The 21,030-nt window shown below is 44.7% G+C and overlaps 1 protein-coding gene across 2 annotated transcripts in view; it reads right to left on the reverse strand.

Annotated features, from left to right (window-relative positions):
- Nucleotides 1-21,030, reverse strand: part of Mcph1 (microcephalin 1) — a 194,349-nt gene that overhangs the window by 128,213 nt on the left and 45,106 nt on the right. For both annotated transcript variants that reach the window (XM_038328315.1, XM_038328314.1), the window contains exons 10-11: nt 7,043-7,080; nt 4,681-4,843 (exon numbers count right to left, since the gene is read on the reverse strand). In XM_038328315.1, the coding sequence (XP_038184243.1) occupies nt 4,681-4,843; nt 7,043-7,080 (201 nt within the window). The remainder of the gene's footprint in view (nt 1-4,680; nt 4,844-7,042; nt 7,081-21,030) is intronic.

A 21,030-nucleotide genomic window follows, 5' to 3' on the forward strand; every position in this document is an offset into this window, starting at 1 on the left:
GACTTTGAAGGACGGCAACAGTGGTCTTCCACAGAGATTTCCTGAGAACTATACAAACCCTGAAATAAAAACATTCTCAGAAATGTTTTCCTTGGAGCTAAGTCTCTGATGCTAGCCAAAGAGAATATTTTAAGAATCCCCCGACTACACAGGAGATGGAGTTAGAGGAAAGCCCATGGAGGGTGAGGACTTCTGACAGCAAGGTCCACGCCATCTTTCAGGATAGAATATGAAAACTCATATGAACATGAAGGGAAGTCGCAACCTGTGGAGGCTGTAATGTTATCTATGTCTATATGCTGCCTGGAAATGCAAATTAAGTTGTATGTTAAACTAGAAATTTTGGCCACTGATCTTCCTAATGGTGGCAACAACCATCTCTCTTAAATAAATTATGTTGGTATTGACTCCTTTTCAAAATTCAAGGAGGAAATCTAGGGAGATGGTTTGGTCAGTAAAGCATGGACCTTGCAAGGGTGAGGACCTGAATTTAGATTCCAGAACTCAAGTAAAACACTAGGTACAGTGGTGGTGCACATCTGTAATGCCAGTCACGGTGAGCCGGGAGGCAGAGATGGGCAGACCTCTGGAAGTTCATGGGTTGGAGAGTCTGACAACTTGGCAAGGCTCAAGGCCAATGAGAGACTCTGTCTCAAACAGAAGTTAGAAGGTATCTGGGGACAACACCTGAGGTGAACCCCACATATGCACCATGCATGCGTGCTCCTGTACCTACATGTGCAGTCATATGTGTGAACACATTAACGTAAGCAAAATGAAACAATGAAACAATATAAATGCAAGAAGGAAGGCTGTGCAAGAAGAGGTAACCCCTGCCTTGTTGAAGACTGGTATAACTAGAGAAAAAGGCCTGGTTAATTTCTAGACTTCTTCCTGAAGGTTAACCCTAGCAGTATCGATACGCATGTGCTGGTAGAGAAGGGAGATGCCGGCAGCTGTTACAATATGCAGAGTTCCCAGAACAGATATCGGCTTTTTGTGGCGGACTCACGTTTCCCACACAGTGCTGGGTTAGCTATTGCTGGCACTGCAATCGTTTGCATTTAGCCTAAGATTCGAGTCTCCAAAACAGTGTTGTCAAGATCTGAAGGGGCTGCCTGCGGTGATACAGTACTTAAAGGCTTGAAAGAAAGTTATTGTATCGGATTGGATATCAGGCCTCCTTTCATAGGAAGAAACACGTATCTGGTTCTGTTAACCAGGGCAAAAATCTATGGCTGGGAAGTCACAGGCCCTAGTGAGGAACTCACTACCGGCTTTAGGCTGGGTGTAGCCAAATGGGCATCTAAATACTTATGTCTTAGACTGGCTGCTGGCTGCCTGGCACAGAAAGGTAGTGGCTAATAAAGAAACTCGTAACTGAAGGTAATGGCCGCCGCTGAGAACTTAGCATCTACATCACCCTCTGCAAGGCCTAGGGGTCAGCATAGAAAAAGAGGGTACAAAGATTATGATAGCAGAATGATGAGAAGTAGTTCTATGATTCTGATTTCTTTATTTCATGCATTGTTTTTCCATATGACTATGGCGACAGTGGATAGTAACTGGAGTGGTTTGAATGAGAAAGGCCCCCACAGGCTCCTACGTGTGAACGCTTGTTAGTGGAACTGTTAGGGAAGGATTGGGTGGTGTGGCCTTGTTAGAGCAGGTGTGATCCTGGGGGTGACATGTGAACACGCTGAGAAGGGCTGCACCTTATCCTAACTGCCGTGGCAGCTGCTGAGTGGCTTTACCTAGCAAAGCAGCACCGCCAATGTTAAGAGTTGTTTTTAAATAACTTGGTTAGTTTCATGAAGAGTGATTTATTTAAACAGCCCTGATTTGAATGACCGTCTAAACATACTGAGTAACTGGAAAATCTGAGTGAGGAGCTGTCCTCTGGCACTGAAAGTGGTCTTTGTAACGTCCGGGACTCTAAGCACCTCAGGGCAAAGTAATGCAGCTTGTTTCTGGAATGATCTAGTTCTGGAGAAGGGGAGGTGATGTAAGGAGGAGGTGGAGATGAGCCTTGAGTTAGACACTGAAGACAAGAGACTTCTTGTAGGGGGAAGGTTATTCCAGAAGGATCACAGCCACTCAGGGTGGCAGTGATATCATTTTGGTAGCAAAACTATTTGACACTTGGGGAAGTGGGAGAATGGAGTTTCTGTTCCATGTTTGGAAGGTCCATGAAGTAGACAGAGTAGAGTTTAGGGGGCTGTATGTGATTAGTGAAGAACTGGCAGACACTGAGCAGAAGTGTGAGGGTTCTAATATCGTAAGGTACAAAGGGTATCTCATTTCCATTCCTCTGTCCTCTTGCCTGAGTCCAAATTGGGCAGGTCTAGCTTAACCTGAACTATAGGAGGATTTTTGACAGTTAAAGAATGTAGAAGGCACGGCGGGCTGTGTCCTGCTACCCGGCTAGCTTTATACCCGAAATAATTACATGGAAACTGTATGTATTTAAATATTGTTTGGTCCATTAGTTTTAGCCTCTTATCGGCTAACTCTCACATCTTGATTAACCCATTTCTAATAATCTATGTAGCACCACGAAGTGGTGGCTTACCAGGAAAGATCTTAACCTGCTTCCATCTCAGAGATGAGAGGCATGGCGACTGTCTGAGGCGTCTGTCTGACTCTGTTTTCTTTCTCCCACAGTTTTGTTCTGTCTACTCCGCCTACCTAATTTTCTGTCCTATTAAAGGGCCAAGGCAGTTTTTTATTAACCAATGAAAGTATCACACAGACAGATGACCCTCCTCCATCAACAGAAAACAAGCATTTTCCAGGAACTTGTGGACTGGTTCCCATCGGGCAAAGGAGTCACTTTGCTGACCTGCAGCAGAAGGGACAAATGGCTCTCTATTCACATGTACCTGTGGCTGCACAGCAAAGCCCGTGCTGGCCTGCAGGCTCCACCAGTCCCAACCCTAGTCTAATTCTTGCTCCAGCTACTGCCTCCCTCATAACCATGCCCCAGCCTCACTATTCCCACACTAACTCCCCTGCTTTCTCACTATGCTCTATTCTCAAGCATTTGCTATTCTCCCTTCTCGTGTAAATGCATAGCACTAGCCATGCCCAGTCGGTCTCTTTCTCTCTCTGCTCTAGACCCTTCCAGATGCCTCTGGATGTTCTCTCTTATCCACAATAAAAAACCTTAACTATACCTTGGAGCAGGGATGTTGGCAGTTCCTTTGCTGTGCCCCCTTACAGACAAGTGTCTTTTTGCAAGTTGACAGTGAGTGTTTCAAACTCTCATCCAGTCTCCCCTAGATGCCCAACTCTCAGAACAGACTAACACAGAATCAAGGATGGATACCTATATATGTAAAGAATACCCTTCTGGAGTCAGATAATGGTGGTGCACGGCTTTAGTCCCAGCACTCGGGAGGCAGAGGCAGGTGGATCTCTCTGTGAGTTCGAGGCTAGCCTGGTCTACAGAGTGAGTTCTGGGACAGCCAGGGCTACACATGGAAACCCTGTCTTGAAAAACAAAACAAAACAGATTACTTTTAATGTTTTGCACATCATAATTTTAAGCACACATCTAAGTCTTTTTGTAAGTTTTCCTGTGTGTGCACATGTGTGTAGATGCCAGAGGTTCCAGCTTGTGTCATTCCTCAGAAGCCACCCACCTTGTTTCCTGAGATTGCATTCCTCACTAGGACCCACCCATTAGGCTAGACCAGCGTAGGGATCTGCCTGTAGCTGCCTCCTCAGTGACAGAAAGGATTCCAATTTCACGCAGCACACCAGACTGTTCATGTAGGCCCTGGGATTTGAACCCAGGTCTTCATGTGCAGCAGGCACTTTAGCGATTGCAACTCTCCCCATCCCTCTTAAGCCTTTTGTGACAGAGAGTGGGGTTATGACACGGGAAAAAGACTTAGAGCCATTCTTAACAGTACATCTGCAGCTTGTTTTCACAGCATAATCCTACAGGATTAAATTAACCCAGTATTAATGTAGTACATTCTTGGGCGAGGAGAAAAGAGCATGGAGTCAACGCAACACAAGTAACCAATGTGCTGCTCCCATCAGCAGTGAGCTTATGGGCTTTGAAGTGACCCCTAGGCTGAGGATCAAAAGGAAAACACACTGACTGACAGACTATCACAATCTATCAATTATGAAAACGATGATACATTTTTAAAGACTGCCTTAAATGCACAGAAAATAATGTTAAGGATACATGCGTGCTTGGCGAAACATAACCAAATGGGATTAGACGAACATGTTTCATCCTAAGCAAATCCATCTGTGCAAACAATCTCTGGAGGGGTTTTTTCTTTTTGGCTTCTGAGCCATCAAGAGCATAGTTCACATCACTCCTTAGTCAAACACACAGCAACCCTCACTGGCATGTGAGAAAACCCAGTTTGTGTTTTCAGCCCAAGCCTGTTCTGATCTTATTTCCACTGGAGGCTGGGAGTTTACAAAGCACCCCCCCCCACATCCTCTAGGCTTAGCCTCACCACACTCTCTGAGCGCTCTCAGTGTGACTGCAGGAAGAACACCATCCCTGGCTCTCAGTGTGACTGCAGGAAGAACACCCTCCCTGGCTCTCTTCAGTGCATGTAAGCGCAGGCGTGGCTGCTTACTTCATCACCTCAGATCAAATGGATCTAGCATGCACCTCATTTAAAAGTAAGGGATGCGCGCAAGGCTTACCCATTCGTAAGAGAGAATCCAGCATCCCCGGGCAATCCCCATCAGCACGTTCAGGGTGCGGACAGACTTCCCCACCAGCACGTGGGTGGTGGACTCGCAGACCTCAGGTGTAAACGAGAAGCCTTTCAGGGTGTTTACCACCTGGATGATTAGCGTTTGCTTCCTGTGGACCAGAGAGTCAGCAGTCAGCCATCACGCTGTGTGTCCAATAGACAGAGGCTCAGAATCTGGCTTCATTTTAGCTACAGGGCTCGCACCTTGGTTTCTTTACAAGCAGGAACATGGGATTTGGGGAAGCAAGAACTTTCCAGATCTCAATTCCAAGCCCATGAGGCTACCCACGGTGTCTCCAGAGTCACACTGTACAGGGACACATGGGCATTGGAAGTCAGACCCCTGACACCAGTCTACTGCACACCATGCACTTTCATGCATTTCTGAGCAGTGTGTACATGTTCTTCTAAACTATGCATGTGTGTGCACATGAGCCATGATGTGTGTGGATGGCAGAGGACAGCTCGTGGGGGTCGGTTCCTTCCTTCTACCACAAGAGATCTAGGAATGAACACCAGGTCTGAAAGCGGAGCCTTTTTTCACAAGCACCCCACTAGCTCAGAACCTCAATTATTACTTGCTTATTTTACCTTGAAAATGTATTATTATTGGAGTGTCAAATGCAGTTTTTCCCATTAAAAGAAAAATAAGGGAAAAAAAGGACTCTAGTTGAATTATCTTTTTAATTCTCAAAGTTCGCTAGCATCTTTAACCTGTCATTCTCTTAATGGCTGGTGTGCCTTTCTATTTTGTTTTTCAAAATGTTCTTCTGGCATTCTAGCATCCTTACACAGGCCTTTAGTTCCAATCGGCCGCTTCTTTCTCTTCCAGTATCCATCACCCCTGCCCCAGCACTGTCTAAAAATCCCTAGTGAATCACAAGCTGTGAGAAAGGCCTTCTGGGCCAGGCTGTGGTCTCTGTCAGTGGAGACAGGAGCTTTCCTCCTCTCCTCTGGGGCAACACAACGGGTGGCCTGCAGTGACATCTCCTAGTGCTTGCTGGCTTCTGAGTGCTTCTCTCCTAGTGCTTATCTCGGGTAAATAGCCCCCCAAGAGCTCAGCCTCCCCCTGTGAGAAGGGCTGACCTTGCTCAACATCTAATCTTAGGGCTCCTCAGAGTGGGTGGAGATGGCCCCTCCACAACCGACCTGGAGACGCTGTGCTTGTTAGCATCTCAGAGAGGATTAAGTTTAGAACTTCTCTTCGGAATATCTGCTCTTGTCTGTTCCAAGCCTGGCAGTTCCAGCAGCTCATGAATGTGCTAATTGGGAACAACTGCCTTTTTACGGCCTTGCTAATCAACGGAGAATCAGACCATCCAAGGTCTCAAGATATATAAAATGTGTAAAATGAGAAGGGATCAGGGGACTGCACTGCCGAAAAGAAAGTTTTCTTTTTAAACCTTTTAATGAGAAAAATAACCGGCTGTCTTTTTTTTAACTTACAGAATAATCAAGGACTTTATCATGTTCATATTCAGTATTTCCAGAGTAGACTCTCTGAAGTGTTCATGGCACATCAAAGGTATTAATGACAGTAAGTGGGCTCCTCTTCTGTGATACACGGCACTTGGTGCTTCAAGTGTCAGTGCTTTTGTTTGCAGCCATGGGCAGGAAAAGGAGCCCACCACAAACGTGTTCTATGTGCACATGCTTCCTGCAGCATGTTTTCCCTGAAATGGCTCAGTGTTTTGATGAATGTCTTACAACCTCAAAACCTACAATTGATATAAAAAAAAAAAATGTGGTTTTCCTCTTTAAGCACAAATTTGAAAATCCGTTGCAAGGAATATAGTACTATATATTTTTGTTGGATGTTCTTTATTGTGCTAAATGTTTAAAGGAGATGATAAGAGCAAGCCAACAAGCCATTAACCCTTCCACGAGATGCAGAGATATCTGCCTTAGACCACATGGAGGAAGCTTTCTGCCATGGTGTTTCTTCAAGATCTGTAAGAAAATGTTTCAACCCACACTGCTCAGTTTATTGAACATTCATGGGGTGAGGGGTGGAAAAACAAAACCATTAGGAATTAAGCAAGCAAAGAGGACAGCAAAAATAAATAAATAAATAAATGAAATCTCTTAATGCTATGCAAAGGAACCAAAAAGCTTTTTGCACTCGACAGCCCACATTTAACTACATTTTCAATTTCCGATGATCTTCTAACCCCATACTAGTGATATCAAATAAAAGTGATCCAGTCCAGTTCTGTAAATGTCCTGAAGGCACGAAAACCTACAGTATATACAAGTGAAGGCTAAATTTTTATAATGAATAGAAAGTTATCAAAACAATGAGTACTTACTCAGATGGCATGCTTGTCATGACTAATGTTCTCATTGGCTAGAGATCGCAAAAGAGAAGAACAAAAAAAAGTCAAAAATATATGAAAAATTTCCCACAGAAATAAACTTTAATAAGCCTTTCGAACAGTTACATCACTTAAACACAAACATTTAAGCATATACACACACACACACACACACACACACACACACAGATACACACACACATATAATCTTATATTACTGGAAATAAAACCATCATGGCTGGGAAGGCAGAAGCTTGCAGCAGCTCAATGTGTATGAGCACTCAGGAAGCAGAGATAGATGAATGCTGGTGCCTAGCTTCCCAGCCACAATGGACTGTGTCTTCAAACTGTGGGCCTCATGATGAAAAGAACAGTAACTAAGCCACTCGTGCGTGTGTGTGTGTGTGTGTGTGTGTGTGTGCTGCAGAAAATGTAAATGTCATGGAAACAAACTTAAGATACATGAGTGCGCTACTCCTCCCCCCCCTCCACCACCACCAGAATTTGCTGATGTCTTTCAGCCCGTGTGTATTCCATGGGATTGTGTGAATTTTGCAACTGAAGTGAGGAGCCTTACTTGCTCTTAAATGGAGAAAACGAGGAGGGGAATACAACAGGCCTTCAAGGATGCGCCTGATACTAAGGGATGGGGCCCAGACACGTACACTTAGGGAACATGGAGACTGAAAATGCTGAGGGAAAATGAATCTAAAAGATACCCAGAGGAAGAGCTCTGAGGATGAGTTAAGCTAATAGAATACCACTTCCTTCTAGAATATCACACTGTTTCCTTTTTTGTACTTCTGATAATCTATATGGAATAATGATAGCACAGCTTTCTGATTGGCTCTAGACACACCCAACACTATTCTTGTTGTTCAGAGCATTGGGGACTGCAGACCCTCAGCCCCTGAATTTCCTATGACCCCTTGCCTGCTGGAGTAAACAACTTGTTCTCCTATGCTTGCAGCTGCTCTGAGCACGAGACCCTCATGAGTTCCTGATAGCAGGGTTTCTGGTGGGCTTGCAGTTGAAAAGTTCCGCGAGCTAGGGCATGGCCATTAGTCAGAAAGAGCCCTATATAAGCTGCCCTGGAACACAATAAAAGTGGCATTCTTGTTGCAAGGATGACCCATGTCTCTGTCTGTGTGTGTGTGTTTCAATCTCCAGCCCCTTGCCCGACTCGCAAACCATCGTGTGGTAGACAGGCGGCATGGTACAGGTGGACTGTACAGCAGAGACTATCCTTTAGTGTCATCTCTGACAGGGCGGGGGTTGGACAACCTAGGGAGCCATAGGCCAGGGGTGGGACAGCCCAGGGGCCACAACTGCAGGGAAGGAGCTGCCTCTAGCCTTCTGGAGCTGGGCAATTTGATGCCAGGCATCCCTGCCCCAACTCCCTGTCCCTCGTCCCCTGCCCACCACCACTTTTCTTTCTTCCTTCACAAGCTTGTTCTCTGAAGTGGCCACATGGGTTTAAATCCAGCCACGTCATCTCTGGAGTGGCCACATGGGTTTAAATCCAGCCACGTCATCTCTGGAGTGGCCACATGGGTTTAAATCCAGCCACGTCATCTCTGGAGTGGCCACATGGGTTTAAATCCAGCCACGTCATCTCTGGAGTGGCCACATGGGTTTAAATCCAGCCACGTCATCTCTGGAGTGGCCACATGGGTTTAAATCCAGCCACGTCATCTCTGGAGTGGCCACATGGGTTTAAATCCAGCCACGTCATCTCTGGAGTGGCCACATGGGTTTAAATCCAGCCATGTCATCTCTGGAGTGACCACATGGGTTTAAATCCAGCCATGTCATCTCTGGAGTGACCACATGGGTTTAAAAACCAGCGATGTCAGCACAAGGCTGGCGAATCCCAGCTTCCTATGTGTGTAGACTCTAACCTCCAGACTCTAGTGCTCTGCTGGCTTCATAGTTCTACGTGGAGGTCTAGCAAGGGTTTTCAATTTAATTTGATCAAAAACTAAACCACTGCACTAGCCAGACAATTAGGAAAGAAAAAGAAATAAAAGAGACCAAAACTGGAAAGCAGGTAGTAAAACTACTTCCACCCACAGATCGGATTTTACATGGGTTGTTTTTCTGGCTTTTTAATAAAAAGTACCCACAAGAACTAAATAAATTCAACAAGGCTTCAAGAAGTAAGATCAACACACAAAACCAGTTATTCTACAAATTAGCAGTGAACGATTGGAAAAGGGTATTAGGAAAACTGTTCCACTGACAACAGTATGAAAAGAATAACACAGAATAAATTCAATAGAGAAGGCACAATACTGTCTACTGAAAATGAAAAAAAAGCTGTTGAAGGTCAGGGGAGAAGGCTTGGTGGGTAAACGGCTTGCTGTACAAGTGTGAGGACTGGAGCTCCGATCTCTGGGAACCAAGCAAATACTGGATAGGCATTTGTAACCCCATTACTCAGAAGCCACAGGAGATGGTTACAGCAAGTTGGCTAGCTAGATTAGTTGAATCACCGAGCACTGGGTACAAATAAAAACCTTGACTTAACACATAAGGTGGAAACGGAGCAAGGAAGACACCTAATGTCAATCTCTGGCCTCCCCCTACAACTCAATTAAACAAACAAAAGGATCTCAAGGGCCGGAGAGATGATTCCTTGATTAAGAGCACTGGCTGCTCTTCGAAAGAACCCGTGTTTGCTTCCCAGCACCTACATGGCAGTTCACAACCAGCTGTAACTCCCATTCCAGGGGATCTGATGCCCTCTTCTGGCCTTCTAGGCCCCAAGCACATGTGTGTTACACAGAAATACATGCAGATAAAATACACATAAAGTATTTAAAAAAAGATCAAAACCTCAATTTAAAAACTACACAAGCAGCTCTAAGAGACAAGGTTCCAAAGAAAAGGAGCAAAGAAAAGTAAACAGAAAGATGCTGCACATCCCTAGTTACCAGGGAAACCACTACAGCCCATCGAGAGGGTACATCACATTCATCCTATCAGCAGTTTAAAACCAACACGATAGAAAACAACAAGCTTGATGGGAATGTGAAGAGGCTGCAGACTTGGATACAACTGGAGGGAACAGTCACAGCACACTGCTAATCTGGTCACGTAGGCTAGAGACTTGAAATATATCCAGTCTGACTCCTCCCATTAATCAAGGAACTCCTAAGAACATGACAGATATTGGCACCTGTACCTGTTAGAGATGAATGCAAAAAAAAAAAAAAAAAAAAAAAGAAGAAGAATGTTGATGGACGGAAAAATGGATAGTTGTATGGCAAAGTAAATACAGTCCCAAAAGCAAAAACTGCAAAACTCAAAGTCGAGAGAACTACAAAATCTGACTGCAATCTACAACAGCTAATCTTGATTGTCAACTAGATAGGTTTAGAGCCACCATGGAAATGAACCTCTGTTTGGCTGAGAGGCATTACCTGGATTAAGTTAGCTGAGGTGGGACCCATCCTAAATGTGAGCAATGCCAGCTGATGGGCTGGAGCCCTGGCTGAGCACCAGCGCCCAACTCTCTCTTTTCTGGGCTGTGGTTGACATTTGACCAGCTGTCCCTGACTCCTGTGACCTTGTCCGCCCCAACACAATGGACTTATTCTCAGACTGTGAACCCCAGTAAGTCGCTTTTGTTGAGCATCCTGTCATAGCAATAAGACAAGCAACTACTACATAATCAAATGATGTTTGTTTATAGCCATGCAGAGTCCACCCAGCAGAGGCTCAACTAATTCCCTTCTACCGGAGTTGGATGGAGTCTTCAATGTCCCACAAAAGCTTAAGTGCTGATGCTGGAGGCAGTGGGACCTTTAAGACATAGGCCCTAGTGACAGATCTTTAGGACAATGGGGAGAGGGGGTTCTTGAGTATGTGTATGTGAGGGGGGTTACAGGAGCACCCCACCCCCATGCTCACTTCTGTTTCCCTACTAAAAGATGAGCAGTTTTGCTCCACAATAAGCTCTTACTGTGATCTATCACCACAGGACAGAGCAACAGGGCCAGCTGATTCCTAAATTGTAAACGAAATAAATACTTCTTGAGAGAGCAGTCTCAGGTAGTTTGTTATAGTTAACTGCAGCTGACCAACACATTCAGCAAAAACACCAAAACCATTTCAGCATGCCTGACAATCGAAAATCGACTTCAAGGGCACGCTGAGGCCCACAGAGTGTGAGAGGCCTACAGCCATAACAAGGGTGGCTACCAAAGGAAAACCATGAACTCTAGCTGCCCAGAATATGTGCTTCCAAAGTGGCATCTGGGGGATTACAGTTTGGTGTTACAGACTGAACAAAGGATCAAGAAAAGGGTTTTAGCCAAACGTAGACCCAAGAGGGCAACCGGTCCCTAGGCATGGGTAAGAGACAGTCACTAACCAGGACAGGCTCTTTCCTAAGTCGCCATTGTTCTGGCATCAGGAGAGCAATGCAGAGCAGAGGGTAAGTGGAAGGTCGGAATTAGGTGGTGACTCACAGCACATGGCCTCTGGGACCATTACTTCTCTTCATCAATTTGCTTATTCTCCTTTGAGCAGGTGTAAGGGCTTTCTGGTTCCCTCACAAATTAATGTGTTGAATATTCATTTTATATTAGTGCAAGATTCATGTTTGTACCTTTAAAAATAATCTTTTCAGTTTAGAGAGTCTTCTGAAATACCCAGCAGACTCTGAAGGAGAACAGTGAGCTAAGCCAGTACAGGAAGGCACCACCCCAGTGTACTGCTCAAGGCCAAGCCTGAGAACCACACAGCAGAGCACTGTGGCCCATGGAGAAGCCCACAGAGCTCCCCAGGCAGCTCAGAGGCAGACACATCTTTCATGGGCTTTTTGAGGTTGAGTCCCTAGAACTTTGCTAACCATTTTTCTCATTTTCAATTTTGTTCTCTACTAGCTTTTGTTTTTATTTGGCTAGATAGATTGGTCCCTGCTAGGGAAAGCAATGTGTAGGAATTTGGTTGGTTGGTATGTTCATTTGATGCCCTACATAAATAGGATCTAGTTTCTTCTGAGGAAGAGGAAACAGGGGGCTAGCTTGTGAATTTATTTTTAACTGTTAAGTCACAGTAAACCAGGTCTGAGGATGCTATAATCTTATTTAGTGTGTAAGCTCAGCAAAAACCTAACTTAGTGGTAAACTTTGCAATAAATAGCAGAGTCCCAGCCAGGCACAGTGGCAGTCAATGGCAGATAAATGGGTGGATGATCAGGCCTTGTTCAGATGAGGCAAATGCCCCTGTCACACCCACCAAGCTGCTGCTGTTCCTTCTGATTTCTGCCTTCGAATGTTGCCTGCTTTGTGTCCCAGACTGGGTCTCTCTGAACCAGGCTGCCGGACTTACAAATTGCTCTTTGATTAAGTTCTATTCAGTTTACTCTGTAAATTAAGACTGCCTAAGATCTGAGAGTAAAACAGTCCCACTGGTCAGTCTTACAGACCAGGTTATAGAAATACACACCTTTAATCCCAGAAGCTACAATAACACGTACCTTTAAACCCAGTAGCCACAACGACTTACAACTTTAATCCCAGTGGTGCATGCCTTCAATCCCAGCCCTAGAGGGGAATATAAAACTGGGGGTGTAGAGGGAAGTCAGCTCTCAGACAGTCTCATTCTGAGATTCCTGAAGGCAGGATCTCCATTTCAGACTGAGGTCGAGGTAAGAGCCAGTAGCTGGCTGTTTTGCTTTTTGGATCTTCAGGTTGAACCCCAATTTCTGATCCTGAGTTTTTATTAATCGTGCTTCAACTGAGGGATCATGCGAAAGTACCTTCTAGGCTACTGTACCTGAGAATCTTTCCTAGTACCTGAGTCATAAGCTAAGTCCTTCCTTGGTTTCAAGAACCACAGACTTGTACATTAAGCAATGTTTGGACTGGATAGGATGCAGGACTGGATTACAGCCAATTATTAGCCAAGCTGGATTCAGTTAGAGGCATTAGAAGTTTGGCGGCTTGGAGAAAAAAGGCCTGGCTTCAGATGATGGATCACGGTTTGAAAGGGGGACCAGGTGGATCATCTGAATCCACAGGCTGGAAGACAGCCAACTCAGCAGAAGTAACAGGTGAACCTGCCCTGAATACAGTGACTGGAGCCATGCTTGCCGACACGCCTGTGCATCATGTGCACACCGGGTGCCCTTTGAGAGGACGGAAGAGGCTGCAGATCTGGAAGTAGAGCAACAAATGGCAGTGGGTCACCATGTGGGTGTTGGGGACAGAACCTGGGTCTCTGGAAGAGTAGCCAGTGATCTGAAATGCTGAACTATCTCTTCAGCCCTAACAGAAAATATTTTATTGGTTGTTCTCTCTGGCTTCATCCTCTCTCTGCCCTTATCTATCCTGTCTGTGTCCTCAGAATGCCCCAGCCTCTTCCTTCAGTCACTTTCTCAGTGAAATGATGGCGAGAGAAGCTGAGGACCCAGACTGGGCCCTCCAATTAGTGGGTCTCCCTTGGTCTTTGGCCAAAATCTTAAGCATCACACAGAGAAGCTGTCTTGGAAAGGCACAGTAGGGGCTTTGTCCAACACTGGGAACTCAGTATTCTAGCTGCAAGACACAAAAGGACTTTGAACTCCCCCCACATTTTAATCTCTGCACACATCCCCGCTGCCCCTTCTTAAAAAGAGAAGAAAATCAACAGAGCAATGATCTATACATGGTTTTACTAAGGCTTACATCTTGACCAGCTCAGTTAAGAACAAAGAATTAGTCAATAGATGGGCTCTGTGACTTGTAAGTCAATCACCATGGTGACGGCAGAGCCAGTGGGAGCTCAGGGACTCAGTCAGGCAAAGCTGAAGGCTGATCAATCCCTGTGTGACTTCACCTTGTCACTCTCTTCCTTTCTGAAGCTCACAACCATCCTCAAGTGTTGACAACCTGGCACAGGCCCAAGTGTCACATTTTCTGTGACACTTGTGTACTGGCTCGTTAATAAACACATATGCTCTGTTCCCTCTTTGGGCTGTCAGTTTCTCTCAGGAGGCTTCCTGAGGGGAGGTGAAAGCCCCTGACACAGCTGGTGACCCTGTGTGATGGCATCACAGAAGGAACCTGACTTCAATTCTATTTTGACTCTGGTGCCAGCTTCTGCTGGTTTCACGGTCTGGCCCTATGGTACTCTCTATAAATGGATGGATGTTTACAGAGATTTTGTCTCCACTGTGAAAATAACAGAGAATCTGGCACGAGAGATCTTTCAGTTTGTCTGCTTTGAGTTCGAGCAAATAAAAATTTCATGCTACCAAGAAGTAGATATGCTGTTTTGTACTACCATAATCATGCCTGATCCATGACAGAAATGTGGAATCAAAGATACAAACTCTAGTGCTTTTTTCATGAGTGCACGCCACTGTACTGCACAAGGCCCACAATGGGAACATGTAAAACTACATATTGTCTACTTTAAAAATGCTTTTTAAAAATTTTTTAATTTATTTTTTTTAAATAAAAAAACAGGGCTCTGCCACCTTTTCATGGTTTCTAGTTCTACAATCTCACCTAGGATCTCAGTTTGGCTACCCAGATGTCTGTCTTACATAGTCTCCTTGTGGTGACTACCTCCCTAAGACACATCTACATGTATCTCTCTTCCTATTCTCTCTGGCCCTTCTACCCTAGATCAATGACCATCTCTGGGTCACAATGTGACTCCAAAGAATTTGTATCTGTTTTCTTTTAACGCCCCCATAAAAGTCCCCATGGGAAACATATTTGGAAAATAAAGGCATTGATCATGGGTGGGTCGATCTCTCTCTCTCTCCTCTCTCTCTCTCTCTCTCTCTCTCTCTCTCTCTCTCTCTCTCTCTCTCTCTCTCTCTCTCTCTCTCTCTCTCTCTCTCTCTCTCCCTCCTTCTCCCCCCTATTCCCTGCTTGACTCTTCTAAGCTGCCATGCATAGTCTGGGGATAGAGGGATACCTAATCTCTCTGTATCTTTGTATCTTTTTTTTTTTTTTTTCCAAGACAGAGTTTCTCTGTGTAGCCCTCTGTCCTAGAACTCTCTCTGGAGTCCAGGCTGGCCTCAAACTCACAGATCTACCTGCTTCTACCTGCTTCTGCCTCCTGAGTGCTGGGATTAAAGGCATGTACTACCACCACCCAACATGTATCTAAACTTTAAATGAAAGTTATTCTTTATTGTAGTACATTGAATTTTGTCCTCCAATTTGAAGATTCGGGGGCTACTCCTAGCTGGGATTCCCTTGGGACACAAGGAAAATGCAAAGCCAGGTTCTAGCACCAGAGTTGTAGCATAAACTCAGCATGCATCAGATCAGAGTACAGTGTCTCCTGTATAAAGAGCAGGTCAGACACTAGGCACCATGCTTTCAACCAGGTCAAAGGAACACCTATGACAGCCACACCACAGCCACCTGTGTTCAACAGCTCCCGTGACAGCCACACCACAGCCACCTGTGTCCGACAGCTCCCGTGACAGCCACACCACAGCCACCTGTGTCCAACAGCTCCCGTGACAGCCACACCACAGCCACCTGTGTCCAACAGCTCCCGTGACAGCACACCACAGCCACCTGTGTCCAACAGCTCCTGTGACAGCCACACCACAGCCACCTGTGTCCAACAGCTCCCGTGACAGCACACCACAGCCACCTGTGTCCAACAGCTCCCGTGACAGCCACACCACAGCCACCTGTGTCCGACAGCTCCCGTGACAGCCACACCACAGCCACCTGTGTCCAACAGCTCCCGTGACAGCCACACCACAGCCACCTGTGTCCGACAGCTCCCGTGACAGCCACACCACAGCCACCTGTGTCCGACAGCTCCCGTGAAAGCCACACCACAGCCACCTGTGTCCAACAGCTCCTGTGGGAGCCACACCACAGTGAGACTATCCAGCTCTCCATAATTCTTCTGTTGGGCATCAGTGCAGACCATCCACAGTTTATCTGAGGTTCTCAAACAGCTCCTCCCCCACCCTATTCTGTGACAACCCTCATGAAGGAATGCCACCAAATGAGGTCATATAGCTTGGACTGGAGATACCCTGGAACCTACATATTTCCTAGACCCCTGCTCTAAGAAGTTAAGGATACTGAATGCTCTAAAATGTTTTCAATGGGGGTGGGAGGAGCATTCTTACTAAACTCAAACCTTTTAATAATCACTCAAATGTTTAGGTAAATCTTTGGGAAATGAAATTCGTTGAATACTTTAGGTCTGAGGAAAAATAGCGAACATTCCATTGTATTATTAGCAAAGATTTTAATTCATTCTACTCATATGTATTTGTCCATAAGCTATCTAGATTTACTGGTCTCATATGTGGGCGTCTAATAATGTTACTTCTACTAATATTTCTAAGTAACGATGGCCCTATCTTAAATCAGGTGTTCAAAATTTCCTGATGGCTTCCGAGATTTTGCCTTTGTCAATCGAACAAAAATAATATTTTGCATCTACAGCTGTGACGTTTCCTGGAAAACCACAAAAGCATGTGCTACTTTGTAAGAACACGGACCTGGAAATAGCTGTGTCCACATGACATGTTTCTCCTGATGACAATACACAGGAAACTGTCAAAAAGAGATGGTTTGCCTCCCCCAGGTATCTGTGGAAGGGAAATGGGATGGAATGGACACTATTTCTATTAACTCTTTTTGAAATTCTTGCTCTAATTTTATGCTTGACAGACCACAAATATGTCTCAGGGCTGCGGTGATATTGTGTTTGTGCTATAACAAAGCTTGCCCAAAGATCAGAGTGTGGAGTGAGCCAATAGTTAGCCATAGAGGCCGGGGTCCCAGGAGGGAGAGGCAGACAGAACTCTGTGAGTTCAAGGCCAGCCTGGTCTACACTAAACTGAGCCAAAGCGAGGGGGTGAAGGCTCACACATTTAATCCCAGTACTTGGGAATCACATGCCTTTAATCCCAACACTAGGGATGTGGAGACAAAAAGGGTTACGGCTGGGCAGAGAGAGGACTGACCATGAGGCTGGAGGAGACAGGAGCTCAACCCATTCAGTCAGGACTGTAGAGAGACAGGATGCCCCATTCGGTCTAAGGATTTCATAGAGGATCCTCTGACCTCTGATCCTTCAGCCTTCACCCACTAACGTCTGATTCTGGGTTTCTATTAAGGCCAATTAGGGCTATTTTATTTCATCTGACTTTTCTTCTGTGAGGTCCATCATGCATTTGCTTATTATTTATTATATATACAAGTGCCATGGAGAGTATGTGGAGACATACTCTCAGGACAGCTTGTGGGTTTTCTCCTTTCACTGTGTGGACCCCAGGGATTGAACTCAGGTGGTCAGACTTGGGGCAAGCACCTTCACCCACTAAACCATCTCTCAGGACCCGCCATCTATAGATAGACCAAATTCCTACTTCTTTTGGAAAATAAGGTTGATCATTATTTACAGATGTCTTCCCTAAACTTCGTGTTTTGCACACCATGTTCAACCCAAACTCTCCGTTGCCATAATTTTTTATAATTAACTCTTACCATATCTTTGAGATTTGAAAATGGCCACTAACAAGTTAATTACACTTGTCTTGAGTTTTGCTTTGTTCTGATCCCCCCACCCACTACTCTCAGGGAATTAAACTGGGGTTTCCAGAGCTCTGAGAAGCAGATGTACCCTAGGGACTGCTAACTAGCCAAGCAGAACAGTTTATTCCTATACGTAAATGAGCTAAGGGGTGGGAGTGCCCCAGGCTTTCAGTTGGGATATGGTAAATGAGTCTGTGTTCTGTTGTTTTGTAGACAGGAGACCCTTTCTTATGCTATCTGGATCTCATAATGAATTGATGATAGACCATACTTTTGTGAACAGAAAGGGCATATTTGGAAAAGATTGATTATTCTTTCTCCCTGTTTGGTCTTTCCAGAACCCAGAAAATGTGATATAACAGTTTTTTTCCCCCCAGAAGTTCAATGTAGTTTCTCTTTGCTGATATCAGGAAGCAACTAAACAGACACTGGGTCGCAGTGACAGCCTTGTCCACTATGGCATAGTTAAGAATAATGTTACACTAATCAGCAGACATTTAAGGAACCCACGTTTTCTTTAGGGAGCCAGTGTTTATGATATTCTCTTTGTGAAGGAAGACTGGGACCTGCTTAAGGGATCCTTAGCCTTCAAATGAGTGAAGAAGTCACAATGTAATGGAGTAGCCATGGAACTTATGGAGGGAATCTCAGAAAAAGGGAAGTCATCCAAACACAAGGGGCTGTGGCTGATCTGGCAGCAGGCTCATGCCTGGCTCAGCTTCCAGCCAGAAGAGGCTGTTAAATGTGCAGTTGGACTCTTCAAGAAAGGCCCACAGGGGTTGGAAAGACGCCTCAACACATAAGGGCACTTGTTTTAACAGAAAACCTGTATTTGATTCCCAGCACCTATATGGAGGCTCCTAACCATCCAGAACTCAAGTTCCAAGGGGATCCCTGACCTCCTTGGTCATACATGTAAACATACATGTAAGTCAAACACTCATACACACAAAATAAAATAAATCTTAAGAAAGGAAGGAAGGAAGGAAGGAAAGAAGGAAAAAAGGAGGGAGGGAGGGAGGGAGGGAGAGAGGGAGGGAGGGAGGGAGAGAGGGAGGGAGGGAGGAAGGGAGGGAAGAAATAAAGGTCCACAAATCAAACTTAAGGTCCTACTGACAAACTGCCATTCTAGCTTCAGTCACCTCTACAATTCAATTTAATAAACCCAGGGTTATTCTGTGACTATGAACAATCTCCCCAAGAGATGGTCTTTGATCAGTCAGTGAGAAACTATAGAGGAAAATATATCTGAGGCATTGGGTAGTGTCTGAATCCTCTAACTCCAGCCTTACCACTGTCTGGGTGATTTCTGGAGTTTATATATGAAAACTGTTCAGTGGTGTTTGAGACAGTCAAAGCTTCTAGCCCACGCAGTCAGTCACACATTATCAATGGGAACTACAAAATGACCCCACCGGGAAGGAATAGCTAAAGCATGCATTGCAAACATGGCTTTTAACTTAAGAAAACGTTCTTTTTGACGTTTCTACAGCAAAGGTTCCAGAGAGTCAAGAGGGAGGAAGGAGAGAAGGGGAGGCTGAGAAAGAGGGAATATGACATTTGAGAAATTGCAGTTGATTTTGTTTTAGTAAGATCAAAGAAAGGTAGGTCAAACCAAGCAGATGTACTCGTTTTATTAATGATAAAGAAAAACATTAATTCATAAATAAAACACTGTAAAACTGTTTGGGTTTAGGCATCAACTTTCAGATAAACAGTAGAATTACCTTTCCTTAGAAATGAGTGAATTGGATAGGAGGTGGTGGCACACGCCTTTAATGCCAGCACTCGGACGGACATAGAGTCAGATGGACTCTGTGAGTTCCAGGCCAGCCTGGCCTACAGGGAGAGTTCCAAGACAGCCAGAGCTGCTGTTCTACAGAGAAACCCTGTCTAGAAAAAACAAATGCCCAAGAAGAAAGCAAAACAAAAATGAGTGAATTGAAGAGATAATCCATGCATTTTCAAAGATGACCAATTTTGTTCACTCCTGGTATAAATCCATAAGTACACAGCACTGTTAGAATCAGAAAAACCAACTACGTCAAAGTATAACAGCTGCCAAAACAAACAGCCCCCCTTCTCCAAGTCTTCTATCACTCTCTAGGATGTTCCGAACCTCCAGCAGCTATGTTATGTCAAGTCCTTTCTGGAAGTTAGAGGAATGGCCAGCACCCGTGGTGCATTCTAAGTGTGCGGCAGCTTTAGCGGCAGAGTCTTGTAGGTAGCCACACTGCCTTCCAAATAGTCATCGTTTACACCCTGAAGCTGGTGCCACCATCCCTTTTGGTGAAAGAAGTTTCTTTTCTGCAAAGAGTGACAGTTACTATAGAAACTAAGAATTGTCAAAATGCTGAGAACAACAAATGGCTGTCGACTGTTCACCTCTAAACGGGGCATCCATCTATAAAAACCCCTCCAAGACCCAGGAAACATGGGAAAGGGTTTGACAAAACAGTAAGAGCATCCTGTGAAGCCCTGTTTCTGGGTATGACATGGTCAGTGTAATCATGAGCACACAGTAGCTGTGGCTAGCTGCAGAAGATCTGCACACGTGTGCACGTACACACACACACACACACACACACACACACACACACAGCCATGATAGCATGAGGGGAGTAGATGGAAGGGTCTGGAGGGGTAGGAGAGGGATACGGGAGAGCAACAGGTGAGTGTGTTTGAGTATGTTCACAACCCTCTGCAGGCACTACACACAAGTAAGTAGTGCTCATACAGACATGCAGGTAAAACATGCACACAAAATATAAAAATAAGTAAACCTTAAAAAAAGATACAGCAGGCTGAAGCAATAACTTAGGGGCTAAGAGCTGCTGCTGCTCTTCCAGAGGACCCAAGTTTGGTTCCCACTGTCCATACTGGACAGCTCCCAACTGCCTCTAAGTCTAACTCCAGAGAACCCAACACCCTCTGACTTCTTTGGGAACTAACCCAAGTGTGCACATGTATACACTTATATTCTTTTAAAAAAACAATTTACTGGAGGAAGTGGGACCAGTCAAGAAAAATACAAAAAATTAGCAAAAGAAAGAATTCTATTAATACTGAAACAGACTTTAGTGTTGTAATATAAAACAGAATTAAGAAGGAAATATACTTTGAAAAAACAAGATAATTCCACAGAAAAATAAAACACTATAATTTATAATAACATACTTATTGAAAATCTAAGGATGAAGATCCCTCATCCCAAACTGCTCTAATCTGACAGGCAACAGACATGAGATTTTCTTGGACAGACACTGACATAGATCTCCACTTACATCCAAAAGCCAAAAAGCATGCCAAAAAAATATTTAAAATGTTTCTTTCGTTTAACTGATATACCGCCTCATTGATTTGTAATTGGCAGCTTTTGTATGTCACTATTAAGTCGTCTCTTTCTTTTTTTAGAAAAAGAGAAACAAAATAAAATACCCAAATTACCCTGTCTTAATA

The sequence above is a fragment of the Arvicola amphibius genome, chromosome 4 (genome assembly GCF_903992535.2).
Source record: "Arvicola amphibius chromosome 4, mArvAmp1.2, whole genome shotgun sequence".
Taxonomy (NCBI): Eukaryota; Metazoa; Chordata; class Mammalia; order Rodentia; family Cricetidae; genus Arvicola; species Arvicola amphibius.